Source organism: Papaver somniferum, chromosome 2 (genome assembly GCF_003573695.1).
Source record: "Papaver somniferum cultivar HN1 chromosome 2, ASM357369v1, whole genome shotgun sequence".
Classification (NCBI taxonomy): Eukaryota; Viridiplantae; Streptophyta; class Magnoliopsida; order Ranunculales; family Papaveraceae; genus Papaver; species Papaver somniferum.
The window spans coordinates 92,200,801-92,226,918 of record NC_039359.1 but is presented as its reverse complement, the minus strand read 5'-3'; the positions used below and the strand labels follow the sequence as shown (position 1 = coordinate 92,226,918).

General features: G+C 37.0%; 3 protein-coding genes across 3 annotated transcripts; 2 read left to right on the top strand and 1 right to left on the bottom strand.

The window, feature by feature from the left end:
* The first annotated feature begins 6,658 nt into the window (after window positions 1-6,658).
* Window positions 6,659-8,130, top strand: LOC113348405 (peroxidase 20-like). Its single transcript, XM_026592166.1, has 3 exons — window positions 6,659-7,022; window positions 7,142-7,333; window positions 7,415-8,130. The coding sequence occupies exons 1-3, from the start codon at window positions 6,798-6,800 to the stop codon at window positions 8,003-8,005; spliced, it is 1,008 nt and encodes a 335-aa protein (XP_026447951.1). The 5' UTR covers window positions 6,659-6,797; the 3' UTR covers window positions 8,006-8,130.
* Window positions 8,131-8,406: 276 nt separating this feature from the next.
* LOC113348403 (protein SSUH2 homolog) lies at window positions 8,407-9,855 on the top strand. Its single transcript, XM_026592164.1, has 5 exons — window positions 8,407-8,754; window positions 8,845-8,941; window positions 9,082-9,136; window positions 9,260-9,448; window positions 9,582-9,855. Exons 1-4 carry the CDS (start codon window positions 8,596-8,598, stop codon window positions 9,423-9,425), a joined length of 477 nt encoding a protein of 158 aa, XP_026447949.1. The 5' UTR covers window positions 8,407-8,595; the 3' UTR covers window positions 9,426-9,448; window positions 9,582-9,855.
* On the bottom strand, window positions 9,848-10,233 carry LOC113348404 (inhibitor of trypsin and hageman factor-like). The gene is made up of 2 exons (XM_026592165.1): window positions 10,189-10,233; window positions 9,848-10,098 (listed from the first exon to the last, which is right to left on the bottom strand). The coding sequence occupies exons 1-2, from the start codon at window positions 10,211-10,213 to the stop codon at window positions 9,884-9,886; spliced, it is 240 nt and encodes a 79-aa protein (XP_026447950.1). The 5' UTR covers window positions 10,214-10,233; the 3' UTR covers window positions 9,848-9,883.
* Between the last annotated feature and the right edge of the window lie 15,885 nt (window positions 10,234-26,118).

The window sequence follows — 26,118 nt, the reverse complement described above, 5'->3', positions numbered from 1 at the left end:
TATCTTTTGTATTCAGATAGGATTTCTATTGGCTTCGTCGGGAGGCTCGCGTAGTTTTAGAATTCTCCTGAAAAAGGAGAAGTTACATTAAATCAGACCCCCAATCATAGGCGCTAGTCATCTCCATATCTTGTAAATCCCCGAGCCGTCCAACCTATGAACAATGCTGGAGTTGGGGAAAAAGAAGTTAACGAGTGTCTATAATATGAAAACTCTAGTGATTTCGCAAACATTTCATCATCATAGTAGAAAATTTGTTTACTATGAATTCCTTCAAACTAACATCAGGTATCCCACCAGTTTTGATGCTTGGGTTCACCATGTCGGTTGTTGCTCATTATATTATTATCCATTTTCCAGTCATTTTTTCTTGGTTAAATGGAACCTCATCTCCCAAACCACAAGGAATTCTGGTAATGAATAACAATTTTAGTGGTGATATTCCTACAAAAACAATAACATTTTTGTTAGAGCATCGCTCGGTCGAACTCACAAGTGTTTCTATCTCAAGCTTGTTGTCAAATTTAGTTGTTAAAACCATTACTTGATTTCTAATCTACATTTAGTCAAGTCTCGGATTAGGATAGTAGTGTGTAGTTGAGTATTGGATAATCACTGCGTTCTACCGTTTGAAGGAGAAGATTAACCGAATCTTTTGGAGAACTTCTTCAACAAAAGGTAAGTGAAGACTAAACAAGATTCTTCTCAAGTTTTCACCTTTCTATCTATGAGAAATTGCATGACTAAATTAGACAGTATATGCATACCAGAAAATTTCGAGTCAACTTTATCTTGAATATCGTTCTCGAAATATGCTAAGCTTAATAACATTTGTTCATACTTGATGAATTTGGTTAAAAGAAATTTATTGTTTATAACCTAATTATGATTCAAGATTTAATCATTTGAAAATATCCTGGAACAATGATATGTGTCATTGATGTTATTCGGGAATATTTCAAATCGATTCTTAGAGAAATATAAAACTGTTGTAAATCTGGATATAGGATAATATGCATACCAGTTCACATACTGGGAGAACCGTTATAAGTCCAGAGCCGCAGTACATGTACCCAGTACACGTATCGGCGTAACTATAGTTCGACATCGATTTTTTGGTACGTATACCTGGTATCCATACCGTAAAAAGTTTTTTGACTCGTGAACCAGGAAGGTAAGCATACCTAGTATGCAAACCGTAAAAGATCTGTTGGTTTCAAAACCAGAAAAGGTACGCATACTCAGTATGCATACCATAAAAGATCTATGAGTTCCTGAACCCATTTTTATCTTTAGGGTATACATACCCAGCACACGTACCATGAAAAAAATATTCACGAACAGGTACAGTACACGTACTTACCTTGTGGAATATTTTCAGATGCATCAAAATTATTTCTATGAGATAATCGGCATTTGAACAACTATCTAAAAACACTATCTAGACATGATTGACCACATTTGTAACTTAAGGTTAAAGTCTTAAAGTGTTATATTAAAATGGTTAAGCTTATCATTCAATTGACTAGTTTCGGCTAACCTTCATGAACATGTCATTGTACTCGGTTCAGTTACTGTTCATCATAACCAGAATGCATATTCTTCTATGTTAATCTCAAGTCAAGTTTTTAATGTAACAGTGATTATTGATTGCTTGATTCCAAAGCTACCTTAGCTTAAATCTGAAGAAACCTTGATCTTGAAAGTCTGTATAAGGAGAACCTCAAACAACTGGGATCTTTGAATCCCTGAAATTATTCTTGTGTGTTCTAGTTGTAAACTAGAGACATCCTCTCCTTCAAACCCTTTTAGGGTTTAGCGGCTAAAAAAACTTCACCGAAGGATTTGTGAATCCAGGTCCAACTATCTTTATCTTGATAGTTCGTGTATCCTGATCTTTCTTTGATTGCTGAGATTTTATCCAATAAACAAGATAAAAATCACAAAGTTTCTTCGTCTTAGACTTTGTGATTCCACAAGTTTATACTTGTGAGCTGAATAATAATCTAGACTGCTCTTCGGGAGTCATAAGACCGTATTTTTAGGTTTGCTAGACTTCGTATATTGCAATCGATTTCTTACCTCACTTTGATCTTTAATCCGAACGAAAATCACATATAGGTTTATCCGTGGGAGGCAGATTGGTTTAAAGTCTTCAATTGAGTTGAAGCAACTCTTAGGATGTAAAGGATGCCAGCTACGGGAATCAATTGCACGGAGTCCTTCTGGGATTCAAGAGGCGTAAGGAGCGCGACTGTAACTGAATTTCTATGACGGTTTAATTTGATCTCAACTACATTCCAGTCCGAAGTTTTGATAATAGGATAGAGTCTGTAGCGGCTTAATACAATTTAGCGTTTAAATTTGGATTAGGACCCAGGTTTTTCTGTATTTGTGGTTTCCTCGTTAACAAAATTTATGGTGTTTGTGTTATATATTTTTTCGTGTTACATTCTTTATCTTTATAATTGAAATATCACAGGTTGTACGTAAATCAATCAAAGTAGATATATCCATCCTAGTTTGTTGGATACGACTTGATTGATCTTGGATGTTGATCTTTAGAACCTTCTAATACTCTCATGGAATAATCAGGTTCATGGGCTTGTCTCTGTTTACATTCTGATTGTGAGAGAAAGAGATATAATCTCTTCTTATAATCCTGATTAAAATTCATTAAGTTGAACTCTCAGAATTGTAATTGAGTTTAGTACATACAGGTTGTTTAAGAAAAAGTTGGTGGTGTATTTTGGTACCCATATGTTTTCAATTTTTAGTTTCTTTGATATCTTTATATTGAATTCATAAAAAAGTAAAATCAAAATATCAACATATTGATTTCGAAGTCTCCAAAATGAAATATAAGTGCACTTGGATTCTAATTTTCCACCAATACTGAAAACAACTCTTTTGGTATTCATCGTGGTTACATAATAAAGTTTGCACCCAGAATAGTTTCCCACAATTCATTCATTTCCCGTAGGCAGACATAACAATCAATATCATACCTCCTGCCTCTTGATTTTTGATACCTATCTTCCCCAACTTTTGTAGAAATGTGACCTTGACCTCCGGACAGTGCTCGACATAGCAGTTTTCTATGACGATCGTAATTACGCTCACCATCGGAACTAGAATCAGTAACCGCTTGATGCACCAATTGTTTTTTACTTGGAGGGATTTCATTACATCTCCTTCTAGTAGTGGCTTGAAACATTTTTATTAGAAGTAAATGGAGAATTAGAAGAAGAAAAAATTGGAAAAAGTATAAGAGAAAAATCGTGAAAGCATCTATCGAAAGGTTGAAAAGGAGTAAATATATGGATTTCAATGAAGAAGAAAAAACAAGAACATTTAGTCATTGGAAGATAAGGCTGGGACGTTGAGCGGCTCAATCTTGGCCACTCAACCATACCTTGTCCATGCGGTTCACTCAAAGCCATTGAGTAAGAGTTCCTATAATGGAACTTCCAAAGCTATGCAACTTAGACGAATTTATTTATTAACGATGATTGAATTAGGAATGAACACGTACGTAAGAAGATGGAGGTACCTCCAATCAAAGAAATGCTCATCCAACATCGATTGCGCTGGTTTGGGCACATACGACGAAGATCTCCTGATGCACCTGTTCGCGTATGACGCATATTGCGTGTGGAGGGTAGGATGAAAATTATAGGATGACCGAAACTTACGTGGGACGAGTCAGTGAAAGTTGACTTGAAAAAGCAGAATTTAACAGAGGAAGATGTGTTGGATAGACAGAAGTGGAAAGCAGCGATCCACGTGAAAGAGGTAGGATTTCTGTACTTGGATTGAGTTAGCCCGTTTACTACAACATATTTGTCGAGGGAGCTCGTGCTTTTATTGTCCTCAGTGACATGAGTTGCTAGTTATTTTCGAGACGGTTGTTGCCAGATGGACAAAACGTGTTGGCATATGAGTGGTGTTTGGTTCTCGTGTGCTTTTTGGCTCTCAAACTTAAGCGGTAAACGACAATCCCGATTAACTCTTCAGGCCCACCTCATGTTCCCATTTGGTTCATGTTTTTCCTATTTGTTGAGAAGGTATCGTTGGTGTCTCCCCGTATGTTACGTAATCTTACCTTTTATTGGTAATATATATCTTTCATGCACAACGTGTAATTTTGGAACAACTTGTCTCTGGTTCTCGTTCTCTCCCTACCTTAAATGGCTTGGTTGCTTGTCCTACTGAAGACAGTTGTTTCTTGATGGATAATACGTGTTGGCGTATAAGTGGTGTTTGGTTCTTGTGTGCTGGTTGGCTCTCCGCCCCGTGCGGCGAATGACAAGCCCGATTACCTCTTCAAGCATCGTCCCCGGACTCGTCCTTGGGAAAGACTCATTTGGTTCATGTGCCTAACTATCGAGAAGGTGTCGATTATTGTCATTCGAAGTTGTGAATACGTGAAACCATCATGTCATATTGTGAAGGGGGGGTACTCCTCCCGTAGTTATGCAGGAAGCAGGATCGTGAAAGGGGGGCTCCTCCCTGTAGCCTTGCAGCCTGGGCAGGGATATGAGTCTACCCACCCCAATGGTCGCGATTGCGTAATCCCATTGATGTGGTGAGTACTCTATTCTCTGTACCAAAAATGAACGCGGCATGGCATGTTCCAAGGATTGGATACTGTCTTTGTACAAGTTCCTTAGGCAGGCGAGCCGATGTAGTAACTTAGTCATACTTTTATGAGATATGATCTTTACGAGATAATACCTGTAGCCCTACCCTGACTTGCTCGGGACTAAAGATCTTCGGTTATCGGTTATCGATTCCATTGGACCCCCCACCATAAGGAATGTCAAAGACTCCGAGAAAAGAAAGAAAAGAAGAAAATCATCACTGCACTATGTTTAGAAACCTCCAAATTTGTGTTCTCAAACCCTTTTTCTTCACGGACTAGACCATGGCTGCTAATGAGTGCCAGTTTATGGGGAGGGTACCAAAACCCAAATAAACAAACTAGGAAATACTCTGTTTTATATGGATTTTGGTACCCTTCCAGTAATCTGACACTCCCAATAGCAATGTTGGACTAGACCTCCACGTAAATAACTTTTGCATACTCCTATAACACCACAATGCCATCCACAACATCGGTCCGACGACTGATCCAATATGAACCCGAGAATCTGAGGCTCTTATACCAGCAAAGACTCATTGTCAATTGCAGATTATCAACTGAACTTGCAAGCTTAATTCTGTGCACAACACAACTTGCTGTTTATGTAACTTTCGGCTGGAATCTATGCAATGCCTCTTTATTGATTACTTGTTTGCTCAACAAATTTAGCATCATATGGATGTGAACTTAAGTGGACAAATCTTAAGCGTAGATTTTAAACAATGGTTGTCTATTCTTTCAACAAACAATTGTTATTGAATTGCAGGAACTGATCTTGTTTTGATAGGCTACACACTTTGGCAATTTGGAAGGCCAGATGTCTGTAGTTTTCGAAAAGGAATTAACCCAAGTATCTCAAATGGTTCAAATGGTTAAATTCAGTATTGTTGACTGGAGTGCAGATACTAATACTCATTCTGGTGATATTAGTAATCGGACCCATCAACAAGAGGGATGGAGTAAACTTGTTTCTCCATTTTTAAAATTAGATTTTGATGCTGCTTTCGATAATATTACTCATAAAGGAGGTCTTCATCTTATCATTCGTAATGGTACAAGTGAAAGCAAAGGAATGCGATATTTTCCAATACAAGCAGTTAATTGTGAGCAGGCAGAGGGCAAAGCACTCCTTGAGGCACTTCAGTTAGCAAAAAGGAAAGACTGAGCAACTTACATCTATATAGAGAGAGATGCAAAAAATTTGGTGGCCGCTGTCAATATGGAAACTTTTGCAATCAATAGGACTAACCGTAATATTATTGAACATTGTTCCAATTTACTTTCAGAATTTCAATCATGGAAGTGTACTTTTACACCAAGGTATAGCAACAATGTAGCTCATGAGTTAGTTAAACATGCTAGTAATTTGAATGGTGAGGAAGAGTGGCAAGAACATAGTCCATCCTGTATCGGAGATTCCATCCAGAGGGATAAAGATGTTTCCAACTTTATTTAGTATAAATAAAAATTCTCCATTGGTATTATTGTTATTTTTATTTCTTTTTTCCAGATTGTGGCCAGTGACCACATAGAAATTTTAAAGGTAAAGCTACCGATTCGTGCAATATATGTAGCCTAAAAGCCTATCTAGCACTTAAACGTCGCAAAGGCTATGTTGCTAATCCACGAGAAGAAATGTTAATAGGGCGTTTGGATACAAATCTGTTTCTGACTTCTGTTTTTTTAGAAGTAGAAGTCAGAAACAAAACTATTTTGCTTCACAAAAAACTGACTTTTCGGTTTCTATAAATCGTTCTGAAATATTATTACCATATTGATTTCTGACTTTTTGACTTTCAGAAATCGAAAAATAACTTCTGAATGTGCATCCAAACGCGCTAAAGTACAAGTGCATGACTACCAGTCAAATATACAATGTCAGCACTGGCCACTGGGTTCAGGAGTGAAAACACGACAAACATTAGAAAATAAGCCCATTAGGTGGAGTTAGTTCCATCTGCCATTCTGTCTTTCTATAGAAGTACCGTAGCTAGACTATATGGCTTAATATAGTTATTTCTTTCTAAGTTTGTTGAAATGAAATATGATGTTCTTTATATATGACCGTACTTGCTAGAAACTTACCAAAATGAAAATTTACTAGCTAGAGATCACAAACACTTTGTAAGTTCAGCTATAATCTTTTTTCATCATGGGAATTACTATGAAATTCTCAATATCATGGTTGGTGATTATCATCCTCCATTGTCTTCATGATGTATCTGGTTACGATCACCAGCTCTATCTCGATTACTATAAAGAATCATGTCCGTTAGCAGAGGAAATCGTTAGACGTCAAGTTGAGATTGCTGTACTCAAAGATCCTCGATCTGCCGCTTCTCTTCTTCGCCTACACTTTCATGACTGCTTTGTTATGGTAACATTCATCCAAACTCCATTTTTTTTTTCATTTTGCCCGAACACCATGCTAGTTTAAGTTTTTGTTGTTGCTTTCTACATGAAGTAGTGATAATGGCGGTTTTGGTGTTTTGGTAGGGATGTGATGCATCAGTTCTTCTAGACAGCACTAGTTCAATGACAAGTGAGAAGCAAGCAGGTCCCAACTTAAACTCTTTAAGAGGGTTCAAAGTGATAGACAAAATCAAGCAAGTCCTCGAAGAAGCTTGTCCTAATACAGTATCATGTGCAGATGTTCTTGCCATAGTCGCCCGTGATGCTGTTGTACTGGTATAAATTACTTCCGTCTTCATTCCTTTTATAAGTCTGTTTAGTAACGTCGCTAAATTTGTAACTCTTACAATATCACAGAGAGGGGGGCCAAGTTGGCCCGTTGAATTGGGAAGGAGGGATTCACTGAAAGCGAGCTTCAACGGTGCAAATCGGTTCATTCCAACTCCTAATTCCTCCTTGGACGCTCTCATTTCAAATTTTGCTGCTCAAGGTCTGGACACCGGAGATTTGGTTGCTCTGTCAGGTAGCCATACTATAGGAGTCTCAAGGTGTGTAAGCTTTAAACCGAGGATTTATGGGGATACTTTAGAAGCAGAAAATGATCACTACAAAAGGGTCACAGTTTTTCATCGAATACTACGATCGATATGTCCACAGTCAGGGAGAGACAACGCGATAGTATCTCTTGATTTGAAGACACCGGGATTCTTCGATAATCAATATTATCGGAACGTTCTTGAAAGTAAAGGACTGTTAAACAGTGACAATGTACTGATTTCTCAAGACGTGAAAGGTGAAATTTCGGCAAGAGTGTGGGCTTATGCATCTGACGAACAGTTTTTCTTCCGGTCCTTTGTGAACTCTATAATAAAGATGGGGAATATCAATGTGCTCACCGGTGAAGAAGGTGAAATTCGTCGGAATTGCAGGGTTGTGAACGTTTTGTGAATTCACCTGCTGCGTTCCAGATTTGAGTAGAAAAAACAATGTACTTGCAAGACACATTATTATGTTATTGTTGTGGTAAATTGCACTGACTTGAAATAGAATACCGATGAAACACTATGATGATACTCTGCAGTCTGCACAAATATTTTGGGGTTGAAGTAGTTTTTATTTTCGTCTGAATGATTTCAAAGACATTAAAATTGTAAAAGATACCACATAGTAGATTTTTTAACTTAACTAAGTCAAAAAGTCAAAAACCAGTTTCAGATTCACCTGTACAAGCAACAGAGTACTTATTCTGTAAAGCAGAAATATTTTGCTTCTGACTTGTAAAACTGCTTCAACTTCTGAAAACAGGCTCAAAAGGGAATAAGGATTGTATTAGTCAGTCAGTCAGCACCAACACTAGTCCAAAGTCCAAACCGAGAGTCAGTGACCTCTTTGAACAGGGGTATTTTAGGAATTCCAAAATGAGAGTCTACAAGAGTTTCAATCTGAAGTCCGATAGTTAAAAATCCTGTATGGAATTATGAGTTTGTTGCGGCAGTAAAATGATTGAACAGAGAGTCCTGTGTGTTAGTTGATGATTGATGGCGGCTTTGAGAAGTAGCGCGAATCTGCGAACGGCGGCCAACTTAGACCGTGAAGTTAACCCTGCTGCTGCTGGGTCTGAGTCTCCTGTTCAGTTTTCTAATCCTTTGCCTCCTCGCCTTTCTATCTCCAAACCTTCTTGGGTCGTTAAAACTGAGGTTAGTCCAAAATTTTCAAATTTGTAGATTCTATCAAAATTAGTAATGTTTTAGCTTTTAGTAAATGGGGGGTTCTGATTTATTGTGCAGTCAAATGTTTGGAGAGAAAAGTTTAAAAAGCCAAATCCTCCTTGTGTCATCTGTGATGGAACTGGTAGAGTGGATTGCTTTCAATGTCAAGGAAAAGGTAATAGAACCACTTTTCTCTGCACTTTGAGTGCAAATTGAGTTTCTTCTACTCTTGGTTAAGACCTTTATTATGGATCAACTTATTTCACCTAAACTTCCTTTTGCTTTTTTTTTCATTTTGATGGATTTGGTTATTAGGTAGGACTAATTGTGCGAACTTGGCTATGCTTCCAAAAGGAGAATGGCCAAAATGGTAAAACTTTCTATTGTAGAGTAGAATTATTGTTAGTTGTGGTTTGTCAAGATTTTGTTATCTTTGACATAAGTGGTGGTAATTCACTCAACCACTGTGTCTGTATGGTTTCCTGGCTGTCAGGTGCAAGACTTGTGGTGGAAGTGGGCTTGCACATTGCTCTCGTTGCCTTGGATCAGGGGAATTCAGAGATGTGATGGGCTTTCGTTTCATGAAGAGAGATCAAACTAGTAATTATCGCGGAACATATCGAAGGACAAACGGCTCCAATTTCCTTAGGAATGAATAGACTTCGTCCTCGACTCCCCACAGGTGCTTATACATTTACTGATTACACATACAGTAATTTAGGAAGCTATTTTAATTTGAGAGGGCACTGTTGTTATGGTTCTGAAATTCGAAGTCAATAAACTGAGTTGTCTTATCAACTATTCTTTATGACCAGGACCCAAATATGAACATGGTCATTTTGAATATCGCATGTGGTAATGAACCTGCATGAGCAACAAGCGGTGATTGCGACAAGCTATCATACAGGAGCAACAACCCCTGAAGTTGTCAACTATTACAATTATTACCTCTAGGGAAGTTGGTACAACAGGAAGGTATAGTTGGATACAACAATAGATACTACTAGCTTGAAAACATTTCATATATACTGACATATATTTTGTTTATGAATAGATCTTCCATTTGGATCAATCCTTTGTTTCGTGTTTCTTTCAATAGCGACTGACATAAATTTTTCTAACCAACTTTGGGAACTTTGACGACAACTATCCCCTCTGGTCCAGCCTGAGCCTTTGGTGTTACCCACACAAAAACGCGACTGCAACGAAAATCCATGATTCTGAAACTACCCTGCTCAATAAATACTGCTGTAACTAAAGGGTTTTCCATCTCTATTATCTCTTTAGCAGTCTGTGGTTTTGCTCCTACTAGCTCTGGCCATTCTTGCTTTCCTGCAGTCATGAACCATTCAAGATATTTAAGCCATTATTCTTGTTTACAGATTATATAAATCGAATCAGAAAATTCAACAAGTTTCCTACCTGGACATAGTGGTTGTTGCCTCATGGCTCCTGTATGTATATTTTCTGACACTGATCAAGATGAACAAAAGGAAAACAAAGTAGCTAAGTCGATTTAAAGCTTTAGTCCTTATGAATTCAAAATGGACAAAAGAATAATTAGGTAAATGAGGTTAAAAATCAGAGGAAAAAACTAATATTCATTATGACACTTGCCAGTAAGCAGCTTCTACCTATTTTTGTTTGATTCCTTAGTCTCATGGGTTGGGTACTTATCTGTAGCTCTTTACGATCATCAACGTGTTCACTGTTCACCTAAATCAACCACGATAGATGCACAAATGGGCTTAGCAGTTGGCTTAGTGACAACACTGATAAGTCATGCAGTTGGTTGAGTGACAACACTGTGAAGTTATGCAGTTGGTTGAGTGACATTGTTAAGTTATGCAGTTGTTTGGTGTTTGTTGTTTCCTTAAAAATCAGTTCAGTGTTATGTTGTGCCCCGTGAAAATAAAGTGCAGAGTTTGCAGAATCTGGACTTTAAAGAAGATTAACGGATGGGGAAACTCATGAAGCAGCAACACTGACCCACAAGTTGTACTGTGAAGTCGTGCTATAGAGAGCTGACAAGAAATCCACAGGTGAGCTTTCCTCATACACAACAAAACCACTAGACTTTCCTTCACAGTTAAACTTTTCCATTGAAAAAAATAAATAAATCTGGAAATCGATTTTCGTTGGAGATCCATTTTCATCATGGCTTCCTTCCAGGCAGTCCCAGAAACCACCAGGTCACCCAGTCCTCTCAAACGCCACCAGGCATCTAATGTCGAATAGTCTTTCTACATAGTCTTCTCAGAATCCACGAGGCATCGAATGTTTTACTGTCCTCATTTGTCATCTCAAGGGCAACCGGGATAGTACAGTCTTTGTTTATCTCTACGAGCAAAGTACCCTGAAAATTGGACAACATGGTCTCAAATGCCATCAAGGTCTCCGTCATTTTATCATGGACGTTCTTGTCTGGAGAAGAGAGAGCAGCATTGAAAGCCGCCACAGAATAACCTATTTGACTTTCCACCACATTGTGGTGGATGCAAATCTCAGACAGCCGCCACAGAACAACCTATTTGACTTTCCATCACGGACGTTCTTGTCTGGAGAAGAGAGAGCAGCATTAAAAGCCGCCACAGAACAACCTATTTGACTTTAAAGCCGCCACAGAACAATCTATTTGACTTTCCACCACATTGTGGTGGATGCAAACCTCAAGACATTCCGCTCCCATCATCAGCATAAACGATTAGCTCATACGTTGTCCTAAACTCATACCGAAACCGTCTTATGCCAGTCATGTAAAGCTCACCATACAATCAATTCAATTCATGTTTTTTTATTTTAATCAAACGCCTTCAAAAAGGCAGACAGTCTACCTCAACTGTTGGGAAAAGCCAAACAGGAGAGCAAGACTGGTACAGATAGGCATGCCAAAAGGCAAGAAGAACATAATAGAATATAAAAGACGACAAAGGAAAATTAAAGGAAAGATACTACTGCTCCATATGACTACTAAGTAAAAGAGAACATCATAAAAGGCTAAAGGGGCTTCATCCACAACCAAACTAGTTGTCAGCACTACAAACCAACTGTAGGAGAACAAACCAAACCACGCGATAATTCTATCAAGATAGGTAAATGCCGAGCCGACTTGAGGGTAACAAGAACTGGCACACCACATAGGAAACGACGCACAACATACCGCTCCCAAGCCCTCCGAAGAATTCTGACTTAAAGGAAAAGTGTCACGCTTCTCAGCAGAAGGATGATATAAATAATACTGTAAATCCGAAGAATTGCAGCTAAGAACATAAACATCAGCAACAGAATCAGCCCCAAGAGAAATTAATGATAGAACCACAACATTGCAATTAGCACCGAACAAGTAGCTAAGAAAGAAACCAAGAAGATCTTCAACCACGTACTCATTCCTCATCAAAGCAATCCCCTTGTGACCATCAACAAAATGCATCCTACACTCATAACAGATATATGTACTTACTGTCCAAGCCCTCGTCGATGGAGTAAAATGGCTTAAAGGTCTAACGTCGAGGTATATCAAAAAGAAGTGCAAACTGAAATCTTGTAAACAATCACAAGTGTTTAAGATACCAGACTGATTGTAGGGGAAGAACATAGCTAAAAAATCCTCCAAATCCTGCCAAGACACGAAAAGAATCCACATAGACATCCAACCAGGCCAACTGAACCTAATAATAGAAATCTCCTTATACCCTTGCTATATATAGGAATTTCCATTCCAAGTCCCCAAAGGTGTAGACTGACCACAGTTCCTAGAAAAACTATAATCACCCATGGAAAACAGGTTCCAACAAGCAAACTCATCTTCAAATGATGCCAAACAATCAGTTTCACGCTCGGAAGAACAAGGGAAGTTAAACCATTCAAATCCCGAGAGAACAAATATAAATCTAGTTTGATCTGCATTGAAGTATTAATCTTTATGATTTCTAACTCGTGGAAAGCCCTGAAATTACACATAATTGCGAGATCATACCTTACAATTTGATCCAGGCCATAACAATCTACACCATGCTGCTCATTTACTTTATCTTCCCCACAGGGGTGCACACCATATTTATACCCCAAAGGCATAACTAGCCAGTAGTCAAATTCATTCAAGCATCTGAATAAGGAGTCAACCATAAACTAACTTCACCGTCTAATGTAACAGTGGTGCAAATTTCATCATTCATTTTAAGAGCCAGACTGCTAAAGCACTTCCATTCTCGATAGAACAGGTAGAAATCGAGTCTAATTTTTCTATAGATAACCTCATTTTTGTCATGAGGTTGAGTGTTCAAACCAAGTAAGAAACATGTTGAGATTGTTTAATGTTCGAACCAATAGACTTCCCAACAATCCAGTAATAATTATCCACCTCATAAAAATATGTTATGCACCTAGGCTTGAATAACATTATCCCCAACAGTTGACAAATCCTATCCATAGCATCAATCACAAATAAATAGAAGTCTAGTTGAACTTGTCTCAGAGTTGTACACACAGAAGTCACGACATAACTATTATGAGTGCTACCTTTACGATAAAGTATGGAGAGCATACAGGATATCACGAGCAAGTACCATGAGATGACAAATGCAATTATATAATTTATCTCAACAGCAGACCAGATAATGACGTGAGCAAAAGAAAAATTTTGCTGGAGGAAAGAGAGATAATAATCCAATAAAATCTTCCTTTGTGCAGAAGACCAAGCCACATTAAAGATCTCATGAAGAAAACAACGGACATAAGTGACTGTTTTATCAGATGAGATTTCAAAAAACATGTGATAGTTCTGCAAATGGTTGATGGAATACCTTGTTTGAATACTTCCGTCAAGCTCGTCGGACAAATAGATTTCGATCATCATATATTAACTCACTCTCCCCAAGGACCTTTCTAGTCGGAATACTGTTCCGAGAATTGAAAAGAGTAGTGAAACCTATCCATTGGCTTTGACCATGATAGATAATGGCTTGACCCAACCTTCGATTTTGAACAGAATTCGTGCTGACCCGTGAAGACTCGTTGTCGAATTCTCCCAAAATTAGGTGATCGAGATCATTGATACCAGTTGCCGGAAGACGGTCAGAACTTTATATGTTTTCAGAAGCATATGTTGACATACTGCTGCAGTGAGTAATCGGAGCAATTTTTGGATGTTCATAGGAGATATTGCAACCCTCCAAGTTATCACAGAGAGATCCAAAGTCTTCAGTAACCAAATTATCAACTCCTTGATTCAGATTACATGGGGATATACATCGTTCAGCTTGATCACAAAAATAAATAACATATGGGTTTTGGCGATTAGCATCCAAATCTAGACGATTTGATATTTGACTAAACAACCCTACCTCCATAAAACAGAAGAGGAAAAAAGCTTGGACAAATAGGTAGATTTCAAACAGAACGTACTGGAGAGTGTTTACGCTTCCGACTATCGAATTTACCCAGCCCTTCACCTTTCCATCCAAATACTTGACTTGATTCTTCTCATCGGCATAATTAAGATTAGTCGGGTATGTTTGATGTAAATTATAGGTAGGTTCGATTTCAGTCACCGGAAAAGTGTTACAACTCTCTGAATCTTCAATAACACAGGTAGAGAGAGAAACATGACTTTATTCAACAAGGTTATTTAATTCATGAATCAGTTTACTTGAGGTCACAAATCCTTTTCCATGGTCACAAAGAGCGTTGATTTTGAGAAGCTGATTGACAAAGGGTTCTCGAGAACTAAGATTTTTCTCTAGTTGATTAAGCAACTGGCACATCAACTCTTCCTCCATGAGAAACCAAAAGGGTTTTCACTGAGATAGAGATGATAAATCAAAAGATTAAAAAAAAACAGAGACTTTTCACAGAGATAAAGATGAGAAATCTTACAGAGACACAAAACTAGGAGAAAGTAGAAACGAAAGTAAAGAGATTAAAGGAAGAGAGTAGAAAAAAATATGAGAAATCAAGAGAAAAAGATGATCTGATAAGAAAAAGTTGGGAGGATTAATGGTGGTATTCTATGAGATTTAGTGGTTTTGACCAATAAAAGAGGTTTTGACGGATGAATTATAGGGGTTGAAAGGATGTGTACGACTCACTCTCTTTCATGATGAAAGAGAGTCTCAATGTGTCTTCAGTTTCTTAAGCACCTCTGCACCACAGATAATTTTTTTGATGTGGGAAAAATCTGGATGAGTCCATGCGGAGAAATGGTAAGATGCCTTTTGTTTTTCCCAATTAAAAATTTTGATTTTTTCTCTCCCATAATTTACCCTTTCCTTGTTAATCAGAATCTAGTTAGCCTTTCCCAGTCTAACGGAATCTTATTAACCATCCTAAACCTTAGTTGGCAATTCGGGATACGACACACGTACGGAATGGCAAAGGTACGAGTATTATATGGATTCGTAAAAAATCAAATTCGGTCCAAAAAATTCTATCAACGAATCGTGATTTGGAAGTAGTATGGAACGTGATATATACGTGCATAATTCGTTTTACTAGTCTGAGTTCGGTATGGAAAATACGACAATCATTAATTAATAAATAATATGTTTTAAGTGTGGAGGGGAATGATTTGTGATCTAAAATACAATATATATTTGAGTGATTCTAGGTTGACCGAGATTTTATCTTGAAGGATACACCGTGAGAGGATCTCACAGACATAAACCCGCGTCCCCAGCATCGGATAGGAGTGGGTCCCACCATCCCTCTCACATGGTATATTCTTTGAGAAAAAAATCCGGTATGTTAATTATTTTTATATATATTTAATGTACCTAACTATGGCATCAATACACAACTGGTGCAGTGGTTGTAGGTTGGATTTGTAGGTAACAGGACGATACGGAAAAATTTGCGAATGATACGCCGAATTAATAAGAGGTCTAATATCTGTACTAGGTACGGGAGTGGAGTAATTCAGCCGTATTATACTGGAACGAATGATACGGAAAAATTAGCGAATGATACGCCGAATTACTAACTAGGTCCTAAACTAGAACATCGCTGCCACGGTGGGGAGCGTTGAACGAATAAAAGCGGAACAAATTACAATTTCCGCATGGTAGGCATATACTACTTCCGTTTTAGGAAAATTGATATTTTCAAAGTTTCAGTTTTGCCTACAACTAGGCCAAACTAAAAAAGTAAAAGTATCACTTTTCTTGAAACAGAGAGAAATTGAAAAGGTGAAAATATCATTTTTCCTGAAACGAAGTAAAAGTACCTCTTTTTCTGAAACAGAGTGGAGTATCACTTTTTTTTTCCTGAAACGGAGTGAAAGTATCATATTTCCTAAAACAGAAAGTTAGTCGATGCATAAACGAAAATATGGTTGTCCTTAGTGGTATGCATAATGGCTATGCATTCAATTTTCAAAGATTGTGCCTAACATGAAAGTATCATTATTCCTGAAACGGAGGGTGCACATCATGCATAAACCAAAATATGGTTTCATAATGTGTCATGCATTCTTTGTGGTGGTATCTATAATGATTATGCATTCAATTTTCGAAAATTGTGCATAAAAGGATAAAAACCTCTGAATATTTCGTAAAAGCTCTAAATTTGATATTGTTGTTTGTAGTCATAGTGTAGATCTCTAAAATGTCTTCCCAACAAGATTTTGTAAAATTACAAGGCACGGATTTTTAGATATATTATATTCTTGTTTGCTTTCTAATTACACCCCTGAAAAAAATAAAATACATAGAGAGTATACTAATTGGACTAAAAGGGAGGGACAATTTTTCCAGTGAAAAAGACTAACCAGACAAAACCGACTTGCGGAATGAGTGTCTTGGAAACTGTCCACGAAGGCGATTTCATGGAAATGAGCTCCCTCATACAGGAGGTCGTCCTCCGGATCCAAATTCTTCTGCAACTGTGATCAATCATGTCAATCCAAACTTAATTTCTAAGGGAGTATATGTTGATGTTGTTAATCCTACTCAATACTCAATATCGTATGAATTCTCGGGTTCATCGGGATAAATCTTATTTTACTTTTCTAGAGAAAGCTAGGCATCCATACCTTTTTGGCAACAATCTGATGATGATTTTCTTCATAATTTTAGTGATGATCAGACGAAGATCTTGATATAGTTGAAGGTGCAAGTAACACTGATATAAACAAAACATCATTCAGCAACCAAAGTGCCGCCACTTTGCATTCTGTCAATCTTTTTCCCATTGTATCGTTCACTCAAATAAAGTTATGTTTGTGAGAGTCCTTTCAAAACAAAACATCATTCAACAACCGAAGTGCCGTTATGTTTATGTCAAAGCCTGTATGAGTCAATTACCAATATTTGATCGTCGAAGTCGATATGGATTCAATAATCCAAATACTATGGTGATTTACATTTCACTAGTATTAACTCATTATTTTCTCTAAAATATGTTTCCTTATAAATACATTAGAGGCTATAAATGATGTAGTCAATTATATTCTCATCACGGTGAGTTTCCATATGATATCCACTTGCATGGGTCACTTTGCCAGAATTACATTCTCATCAGCTAGAATTACATTTTAGCTGATCCCATGTTCGGTTGATACTTGTGTGTTTGAGTTATTACTACCGAAGACAAAAGTACATCTTTGTCTAATGATACATGTCCTTCTGCACATATTTCATTATGCCAGCAAATGGATTACATCCCACATCACATTCAAATTTGGGGAAAAAATATCAAGTATCCAATAATGGTGCTCAAGTACTTCTAAGCCCAAATGAATACAATGGAATCGAGTTGGTACAACCAATTGAACAAAAGAAAAACATCATTCAACTACATCCAATATCATATTCAAAATAACAACAAAACCAAAATTCTTAATGATCGAAATCAACAGTCATAGTTCAAATTGACCGTTTGTACAGTGTGGACTTATCTTAAGACAAAAAGAACATAACGAAGCATATTCCAGAAACAAATACATAAGCCCAACAAGTATTCAAAATTACGTAAATTACATACCTCAACCTTTGGTTCCCACCACATATACACAAGACCGGAACAACGATTGTCGCGCACATTCAAAAACCAGGACAGGCGATGACTGGAGAATAGGACATGACATGTTGGTTGAACCGTTCCGAGTTGGGTTGAACTTGGACGAGTTGGATCGGATCGGGACGGGTCGCCACTTCTATGGATTGAAGCACGCTAACATTCTTTTCCTTGTCCTCTTTTTTTCAGAGGATTCCAGGCGGCGGACTATTATCACGAAATCAAACCCAGCACAAACATATACATACATTAGAAAAACCAAACCACGTGATTGATTATGAATCCAGGCACAAACGTATACACAAAATACAAAATGTAATCATAGATTCAAATCAATTTCCAAATGGATTTAATAGATCCAAGATATAACTTCTACATCATAAATTCAAATTAAATTTCCCCATGGATTTAATAGATCCAAGATATAACTTCTACAACATAAATTCAAATCAATATTCCTCATGGATTTAATAGATCAAATATATAGAGATACAATTATATTGGATATGCTAAAAATTCTTTATCATCCCCATACTCCTTGTTGTCAACAGCCGTTGGAACATAAGGTTCGTGAAGAAATGAGTCAATTCCAACAAACCTTCTCGGCTGATGATATCGAACCAGGGCCTTCTGAATTTCAAGAGTTCTCATAACAAAAGCCTTTATTTGATGAATCTCCTTCCTTGTTTCCTTGAACTCTTCAAGAACTTCAGAAAACTTTTGTGAATTAGAAAGAACAGTTGTTGGCTTCCTCACATTCCTTCTTTTTCTTTTCAAAGTCAGAGGTAACAGAGATTTTTCTTTTTCCTTCGTGATTGATGGATTAACAATCATATTGACATCTTTTCTATCAGAAGACATGATGCTTTGAGTATCCATATGCATACGGTTTTGTGAGAGGACTTCACAATCCAAACTCAACAAGCAGTCTTAAGACAAAAAGAGTATCAGAGAAGGAAAAATGAATGTAGGGTTACGAAACCTTTAAACACAGGTTCGTACACGCGCAACTCACAACCCTATGAAGGGTAGAATTGTCGAGAATAACCCTCTTTTATTGAAAGACTAGATAAGTCCTTTCCAAAATCAATTAGATATGGAAGAATTCCAAACTTGAAAAAACGCAGCAAAGCTAAAAAAGAGAAAAAAAACAATTAACAAAATTTTTCTCTAAAGCCCGAGGTGTGCATAATCTTGTCTCTTTTGATCAGGCACATGAGACAAGATGCACCAAAAAACACAATAAACTTGTGCTGTGGTGAACAACAATGTGTCCACCATAACCTATTTGAAAGGAATTCATAGAACCCTTTATCTCAGAAAGTTTAGACCATACTTTCTCCTTCAGTGGTCTAGTCTTATCCTTGGAAACTAACTTCTTTGACGAAGATAAAATCATACATACCTCAGTTGTCTTTTGAACAAGTTTGAGCTTGTTTGCTAATCGATTTTCTCTTCGCTGAAGTTTGTTGGCATTCCCCAATTTGTGTTTATACTTGAAACACTTTGAAAGTTCACGTCCCTTGAGCGAACAGTAGGAGCATGTCAACCTGGAATATGATTCAGGTACCCGAGATGTGCAGGCTGCTAGACACATAGTAGAACCTGAAAGATTAGACAAATAGTTTCCAACGGAAAGGTCAATTTTTTCTTCCAGATTGGTTGAGTTTTCTTCTGAAAATATATCAAGATTGATGTATGTATTTCTACAGTTATAAAACTTAATATTTTCACCAAGAAGTGCAACACTTGACTTTTCGTCTTCATTAGAATCCTAGTTATCAGACATTTCATCATGAGTTCTTGCAAGACCTTTGTTCCCAGTGTATTTTTTCCGATTTGGACACTCATTTTCAAAATGACCAAAACCTTTACACTTAAAGAACTGAGGCATATCCCTGTCATTCATCATTATCCTTGTTTTTAGAAGGAACACGATTATGGGGTTTATCTGATGACCTGGGTTTATCTCTGGAGAACTGTCTACTTCTCTTCAAAAGAAGATCCCTAAATTGTCTTGTGATCAACGAGACTCACTTGTCAAGATCTTCATCTGATGAATCAGTCTCAGAAAGATCATCTTAAGAGATACAAACACTTTTACTTTTATCAAGTAATTTAGTGTTCTTTTGTGCTTTTATCAGATTTGGATGTATGCTCATGATCAAAGATATTTAACTTCCCAACCAGTGTATTTATGGAAAGCATTGCGAGGTTATTTCCTTCAACGATGGCATGCTTCTTAGAATCATACCTGGATGGCAGAGATCTGAGAATCTTCATCACAATGTCCTTTTCAGGAATAGTCTTACCCATTGCAAAGGATACATAACGATTTCAGAAACTTTGTGATTAAACTCATCAAAAGATTCTTCATCTTCCATACGAAGGTTTTCCCAATAAGAATTTAGGTTTTGAAGCCTCGCTTACAATCTCCATCCACCTGCATATCATCTGCATACATCATACCACCTACATCAAATGTGTACATCCGTCACAATCAGTTCGCAGTTCCATAATCACTTGCACATCACCTTCATCGCATTCCACCACCTGCATCTCCATCATTATGCATCCACACCACCTGCACTGCACTTGCATACATCCACCAACCTTCATAGCCACTTGCATATCATCTACAACATCAATAACAGCAGTTGCAATCCATCTACCCACCAGTCCACCTGCACCAGCACCTGCACGATCCATCAAAAATACCTTCTCCCCACCTTCACGCTGCAACAGACTACCTGTCAGACATATTAACAACAAGTGACATCCATAGTTCTCCATCCAGACCATCACCGTACTGGATTTTCTTTCCCTGAAAAGGGAAGGAAGGCTGGAATGACACCACTACGTCATTTTAAGAGCTGAACATTTTGTGTCACTGGTTTGAAATTCCTTTTAGTTTTGTTTGCAGTTTGTTGTTTTGCTTGTTAGTCATTATGAACTCCAGTAGCTAAGCATCTTGATTAGGGACGATTTCGACGTCCGAACTTGAAATTCGAATTGATATTTAAACTAATGATTTTTTGCAATTATCTTGTTATTGTTCATTCTCTATTGTGCCGATATTGCTTATATGAATTGTTTAAGTTAAAAATTAGAAGGTGAGTTCATAATTCTCTAGCTAATTCGAGAACTCTTCGACCCGCAATTGTTTACATGTTCCGAGTACAAGTAGTAATATGTGGGGATTGACGATGAGATTTTGTTAAGTATCCATATGTATTGAATGACACTAGTAAGTAATTCATGCTTTTTATTTTATTACTAGGAATAAACTTATCTCATAAAACTTAAAGCATTTGTTTAAGTCACACCTAGAGAGCGTACTTCTAGGAAACTTGACAAGTAGAATCCGCTAGTCGAGCACTTCCGTATACGGTGAATTTAGAAGATAATAACGGAATAGTTGAGTGTATTAATTATTCTAAGGTTATAAGTAATGGGTATATTACAGAAACATAGCTATCTCAATAAGATTCATGTTCTGTGACCAAGAAAGAGTCATTGATCATTCTCATTCCTTATATTTGCATTTATATTTGTATTTGCATTAATCGCATTCATAAATTAAAGTGACAACTTTAGACTCAACTCTTTCTTGGGACGAACCTGCTTCCATTATATTACTTGCTAGTGTAAAGAGAAGTAAACAAATATTATTTGTGAGTTGACACCTCGTCAGTTTGCGTGAACCCCACCAATTTAGTCACTCAGCTGATGACTGCTAAGTATGGAGGTGATGATGGTATATGGAGTTGCTCTCCTACTAAGACTAGCTCTTGGTGTTGTACGAGTATTGTTAGGTGCAGAGAAATCCTTAAGACCAGTCTTAAATGGTGTATTGGTTCAGGTAGTCAGGTTAATGTGTGGGATTACTTATGGTTAGGAAAAGTTCCATTGCATTTATTGGTGGATTTTGTTCCGGTTCATATTCAACATCTGAAAGTTCGCGACTTGATGGATCTGTCTACTGGAGAGTGGGATCTAAGTCAAATTCAGCAGCTGCTACCAGCTCCCTCAATTGACCAAATTAAGGTTATCCCCATTACTACTCTTATACCAGTTAAGGATAAACAAGTTTGGGGTGAATATAAAAGTGGACATGTAACAGTGAAAAGTGCTTACAATTATTTGTGTAAGGAAAACTTTGGTTTATTTGAACATAACTCAAAGTGGGTGTCTCTTTGGAAACTAAGTTTTCATCCTCTATTAGAGCATAGCTCGGTTGAACCCACCAAGCATTGATATGTCATATTTTAGTGAATCAAAACTCATTTTAAGAGTCGCTTGATTATGTACTAGAGTCAACTTCGTATAGGTTAGCTTCAAAGTATTAGGATATGAGACATTACAAGTATTGCGAAGACTTGAAGAAGTGAAGAAGTAAGAAGCTACAACGACAACATCATCCTTCCACTTGAGGTTAGTGATATTTGACTTGAACTGTTTCATTCCCTAATGTATCTTTCAAGTCGTGCATATTGAAAACGGAACTGCGAAGCATGAACACTCCAGATAGACATAGTATTAAGGAATACAATATGAAGTTTATTGCTTAACCATTAAACTTTGTAGATAAGACATCGACATAATCGTTCAAATGCTATTGTGATTATGTATGGGTATGAGGTGAGGATTTGATCATAGGAAACAATGTATTACATGTTTTTTAAGGAAGTGAGTTCATAAACTTGTTTATGAATCGAAAAGGAAATCTCCAGGCGTTATTGGGATTGTTATTCATTGCATATCTTGTGAACATCACGACTTGTTTGTGTTATTGGTAAAACTATTCACAAAGACCTGATTTATGTATTGGTATGACTTTTATTAGTGAAACCGATTTTAAGTAATCACCTGAGATGGTATGATCGAGTTTGTGATTTGTTTGACCGAATATGGGTAAAGGGGAACCGATCCTATGAAGAGGTGCAACACATCACAAAGGGGAATCGATCCTTGTATGAGGTGCAGCAAGTTTGTAGCAGAAAGGGGAACCGATCCTATGGACATGTGCAACACGTCTTTAGGCAAAGGGGAACCGATCCTTTGGACATGTGCAACACATATGAGTTAGATACCATATATATGTGGGGAATCGATCCTAGTACCTATTCAACAAAATTTTGGAAAGCTAGTGTGACTATGCACAGTACTCACATGGAGGTAGAACCGAAACTTGTTTTGGTAGAACCGTTAAACCCATGATTTGTGATTGAGTGTTCTTTATCAATCACATAGTTCTTGAAACTCAAATGAACTAATTCTAAACTTTTTCGGAAGTGTAGCAAACCGGTTTCAAGGTTGTAAGTATGAAAGATGACTTACAAAGTAAGGATGTCGACATACTTTGAACACGTACAGTAATGTTTATCTTTTATTGTTCAAAGTTATTCCTTAATAGCTACAGGAAGAAAATCCCAGGATCGACATATAAATAAGTTAAGAATCTTTTATTTAAGGTTGTTAATTTTATTTTAGGAAAATGAGAATTAGTAATGTGCATTTACTAGTTGAGATTTTCCAAAGAGATTTTCGGTCATTATTTTGGACAGAGCATTTCCAGGAATTATGGAAACCGAATTTGGAATATATTGGATATCTTTGAGAATATTTTCGGTTTTGGAAATTCCTTGGTGTCCAAACTTCCTTGTTTATAAATACTTGAAGTTTGCATTTCTAGCAAACTAATCCTTCGTGACAGCAAACTTCCTCGGTTGTGTTGTTACTGGTGTAGCCGCCTATTCAGAGAGGAGAGTAACCTAATTAGGCGAGATCTCTTACGGTCGCTCAGTTTAAATTCTTCTTTGGGATTAAGAAGCTCTACGAGTATCGTTGGTGGAAACTACATAATTGCGGTTTATCTTGTGTTATCGATTGATTTGATTGACTAACGTTGGTTGAACTTTGATTGCACCTAGTTTGTTTATGCTTGAGAATATTCTCTTCTGATATAAGATTCACTCAAACTATATCGAAGTTTCAACAGGGATCTTTAGACTGTTGTTAGTTCTAAAGACGATCTTGTGATAATCCATTATTAACAGACTCCGTTCTGTGCGTGATTGATCACAAGAGATTCAAGTTGTTGTGTGCATGTGTTTATTGAAGATCTAAGAAGATTTCAAGACAAAGAAGATATTGAATATTTCTTATTAGGGTTCATAATCTTTGGTGTACACAATATTTGTTTCGTTATAAGAGGATCTAACTATAATCGGTTTATCCTTGTGGTAGATTGGATTGATTAGTTGTGTATATCGGAATCAATACAATTCTTTGTGATTAAAAGTGTTGATTGAAAAATCTTAACAATTACTTTGGCAGTTGAATATAAGATAGATCTAAGAACCTGACGAAGGAGTTTATTTGAGATAAACAGAAGAGCCTTTGTCTAACTCACATCACTTGGTTGTATAGAGTTGATACCAAAGAGATTTGTTGTTCATTTACTGTTTGGAATACGAACCAAAGGAATTGTTCCAAGTACGTGACTTATTCATAAGTTGGAGGCGTGGGAATACAGACGGAACTAGGTAAACTATAGGTTTAGTTGCTTGGTCTCAGCTATACGAAGTTGGCTTATTTTTGTGTAGTGGCTTAATCCTGAGAGTATTCAATTCTGGACAAGGTCCCGGGGTTTTTCTGTATTTTCGGTTTCCTCGTTAACAAAATCTTGATGTGTCATTTACTTTATATTTCCGCAGTATAATTGTTTTATTATAATTAAAGTAAATTACACAAACGTTAATTCCTATTTACTTGATAAGCAATCCTATTTTGTTTGGTTAAGTCCGAACTTTTTTATCAAGTAAACATACTTCGTTGTTGTATTATCTCGATCTCGTATCCATAGAAGATCATACGAAGTTTGAGCCGATTAGTTGTATTGTCTCGACTCAGTCCATAGACAATCACTTTCGGAGATAGGACTTGTAGGTAGGAAAAGTTTTAGCTTGAGGTATATTTGGGTATCCTCGCCTTTTCATCCTCAATTGCGTCACTCTTATGGGTTTTAGCCTGTATGAAAACCTTGGTTCATGCTTCATTGGTTCGAAGGGGAATGCATATTACTGATATTTTCCCTTTGTGTCATACTTCAGTTGAAACTATTGATCATGCTTTTAAAGACTTCCCTCAGGTTTCCAAAGTTCGGGACTTATGCATACAATGGTGGGGGATTCATACTAATCATACTCTTGTTGGTATTTAGTGGCTTATGGATCATGCATCACTATATCCACCTCATAAACCCTATCTAGTAGGTTGTTCGTTTCCTTTCATTTTATGGAAGCTTTGGTTAGCTCGCAATCGAGTACTATTTCACAACGATACGTGGCTTGAGTCTTCCATTCTTTCTACTGCTTATAAAAAAGCGATTGAATTTACCACTGTTAATACCTCTACTACTTATCCAGTGAATCGAGTTGAATGTTTCATCAGATGGGACTGCCCCCCACTTCACTATATAAAGTTGAATGTTGATGGGGCTTCTAATCGTGATGGTTTTGCAGGTATGGGGGGAGTCTTCAGAGACCCAAGAGGCAATTTATTTATAGGCTTCTCACAACACCTCTTTAAGAATGGAAACAACATGGTTGAGTTATGGGCAGTCAAGAAAGGATTACAGCTAGCTCACATGCTTCAATTGCAAAATCTCATTATAGAGAGTGATTCCCAATATATCATAAGTTTACGTAAGGGAGAAATAACTGCTCCTTGGTATTTTGTAAACATCTTACTAGAGGTTCAACATTTGGTTTGTACTTGTAATTTTGTAGTCTTTGTACACAAGTATCATGGAGGTAATGGTGTTGCAGATGTGTTAGCTTAAAAGGAAGCCAATGAGTGTTTAACTGACTTTTGGGTTGACTATCCTCCTAGTTATTTAGGTTCTATATTGAAGGAGGATATTAGGGGGAGGGCTTTCCCTAAACATGTAAAGCCTACTTAGCTTGCTAATAAATTTCTGGTTACAAAAAAAAAAAAAAAAAAAAACCAACCATAAACACCAAATCCAATTTTTTTTTTTATCAAATTTCACATTTGTGTTAGGTTTCATTTTACAAAAAAAAAAGTGGATATAAAGGAACGATTTTTTATGCACCATTGTGTTTTTGGGGTACCATGATTTTTTTAGGCCACCTTCCATATAGTTGTAATGGGTGTCCTAAAAGGTAGAGATGACTAGTTTACCCTTTAACCTAATTAAAATCATAACTAATCTACAATTTCTTCTTCCTATATTCTACAATTTTTCTTCTTCTCTTCCTCATCAATTTATGATCATCTAAACATGATCATATACAAATCCAATCAAAATCATAAATT

What these genes read in the sequence shown, in the direction of transcription:
- LOC113348405 (XM_026592166.1), top strand. Translation starts at nt 6,798, where the DNA reads ATGGGAATTACTATGAAATTCTCAATATCATGGTTGGTGATTATCATC. An exon ending in TTCATGACTGCTTTGTTATG is followed by an intron (nt 7,023 to 7,141) that starts GTAACATTCATC and finishes GTGTTTTGGTAG; the next exon opens with GGATGTGATGCATCAGTTCT. An exon ending in CCCGTGATGCTGTTGTACTG is followed by an intron (nt 7,334 to 7,414) that starts GTATAAATTACT and finishes ACAATATCACAG; the next exon opens with AGAGGGGGGCCAAGTTGGCC.
- LOC113348403 (XM_026592164.1), top strand. Translation starts at nt 8,596, where the DNA reads ATGGCGGCTTTGAGAAGTAGCGCGAATCTGCGAACGGCGGCCAACTTA. An exon ending in CTTGGGTCGTTAAAACTGAG is followed by an intron (nt 8,755 to 8,844) that starts GTTAGTCCAAAA and finishes TTTATTGTGCAG; the next exon opens with TCAAATGTTTGGAGAGAAAA. An exon ending in AAAGGAGAATGGCCAAAATG is followed by an intron (nt 9,137 to 9,259) that starts GTAAAACTTTCT and finishes CCTGGCTGTCAG; the next exon opens with GTGCAAGACTTGTGGTGGAA.
- LOC113348404 (XM_026592165.1), bottom strand. Translation starts at nt 10,213, where the DNA reads ATGAGGCAACAACCACTATGTCCAG. An exon ending in GCAACAACCACTATGTCCAG is followed by an intron (nt 10,099 to 10,188) that starts GTAGGAAACTTG and finishes TCATGACTGCAG; the next exon opens with GAAAGCAAGAATGGCCAGAG.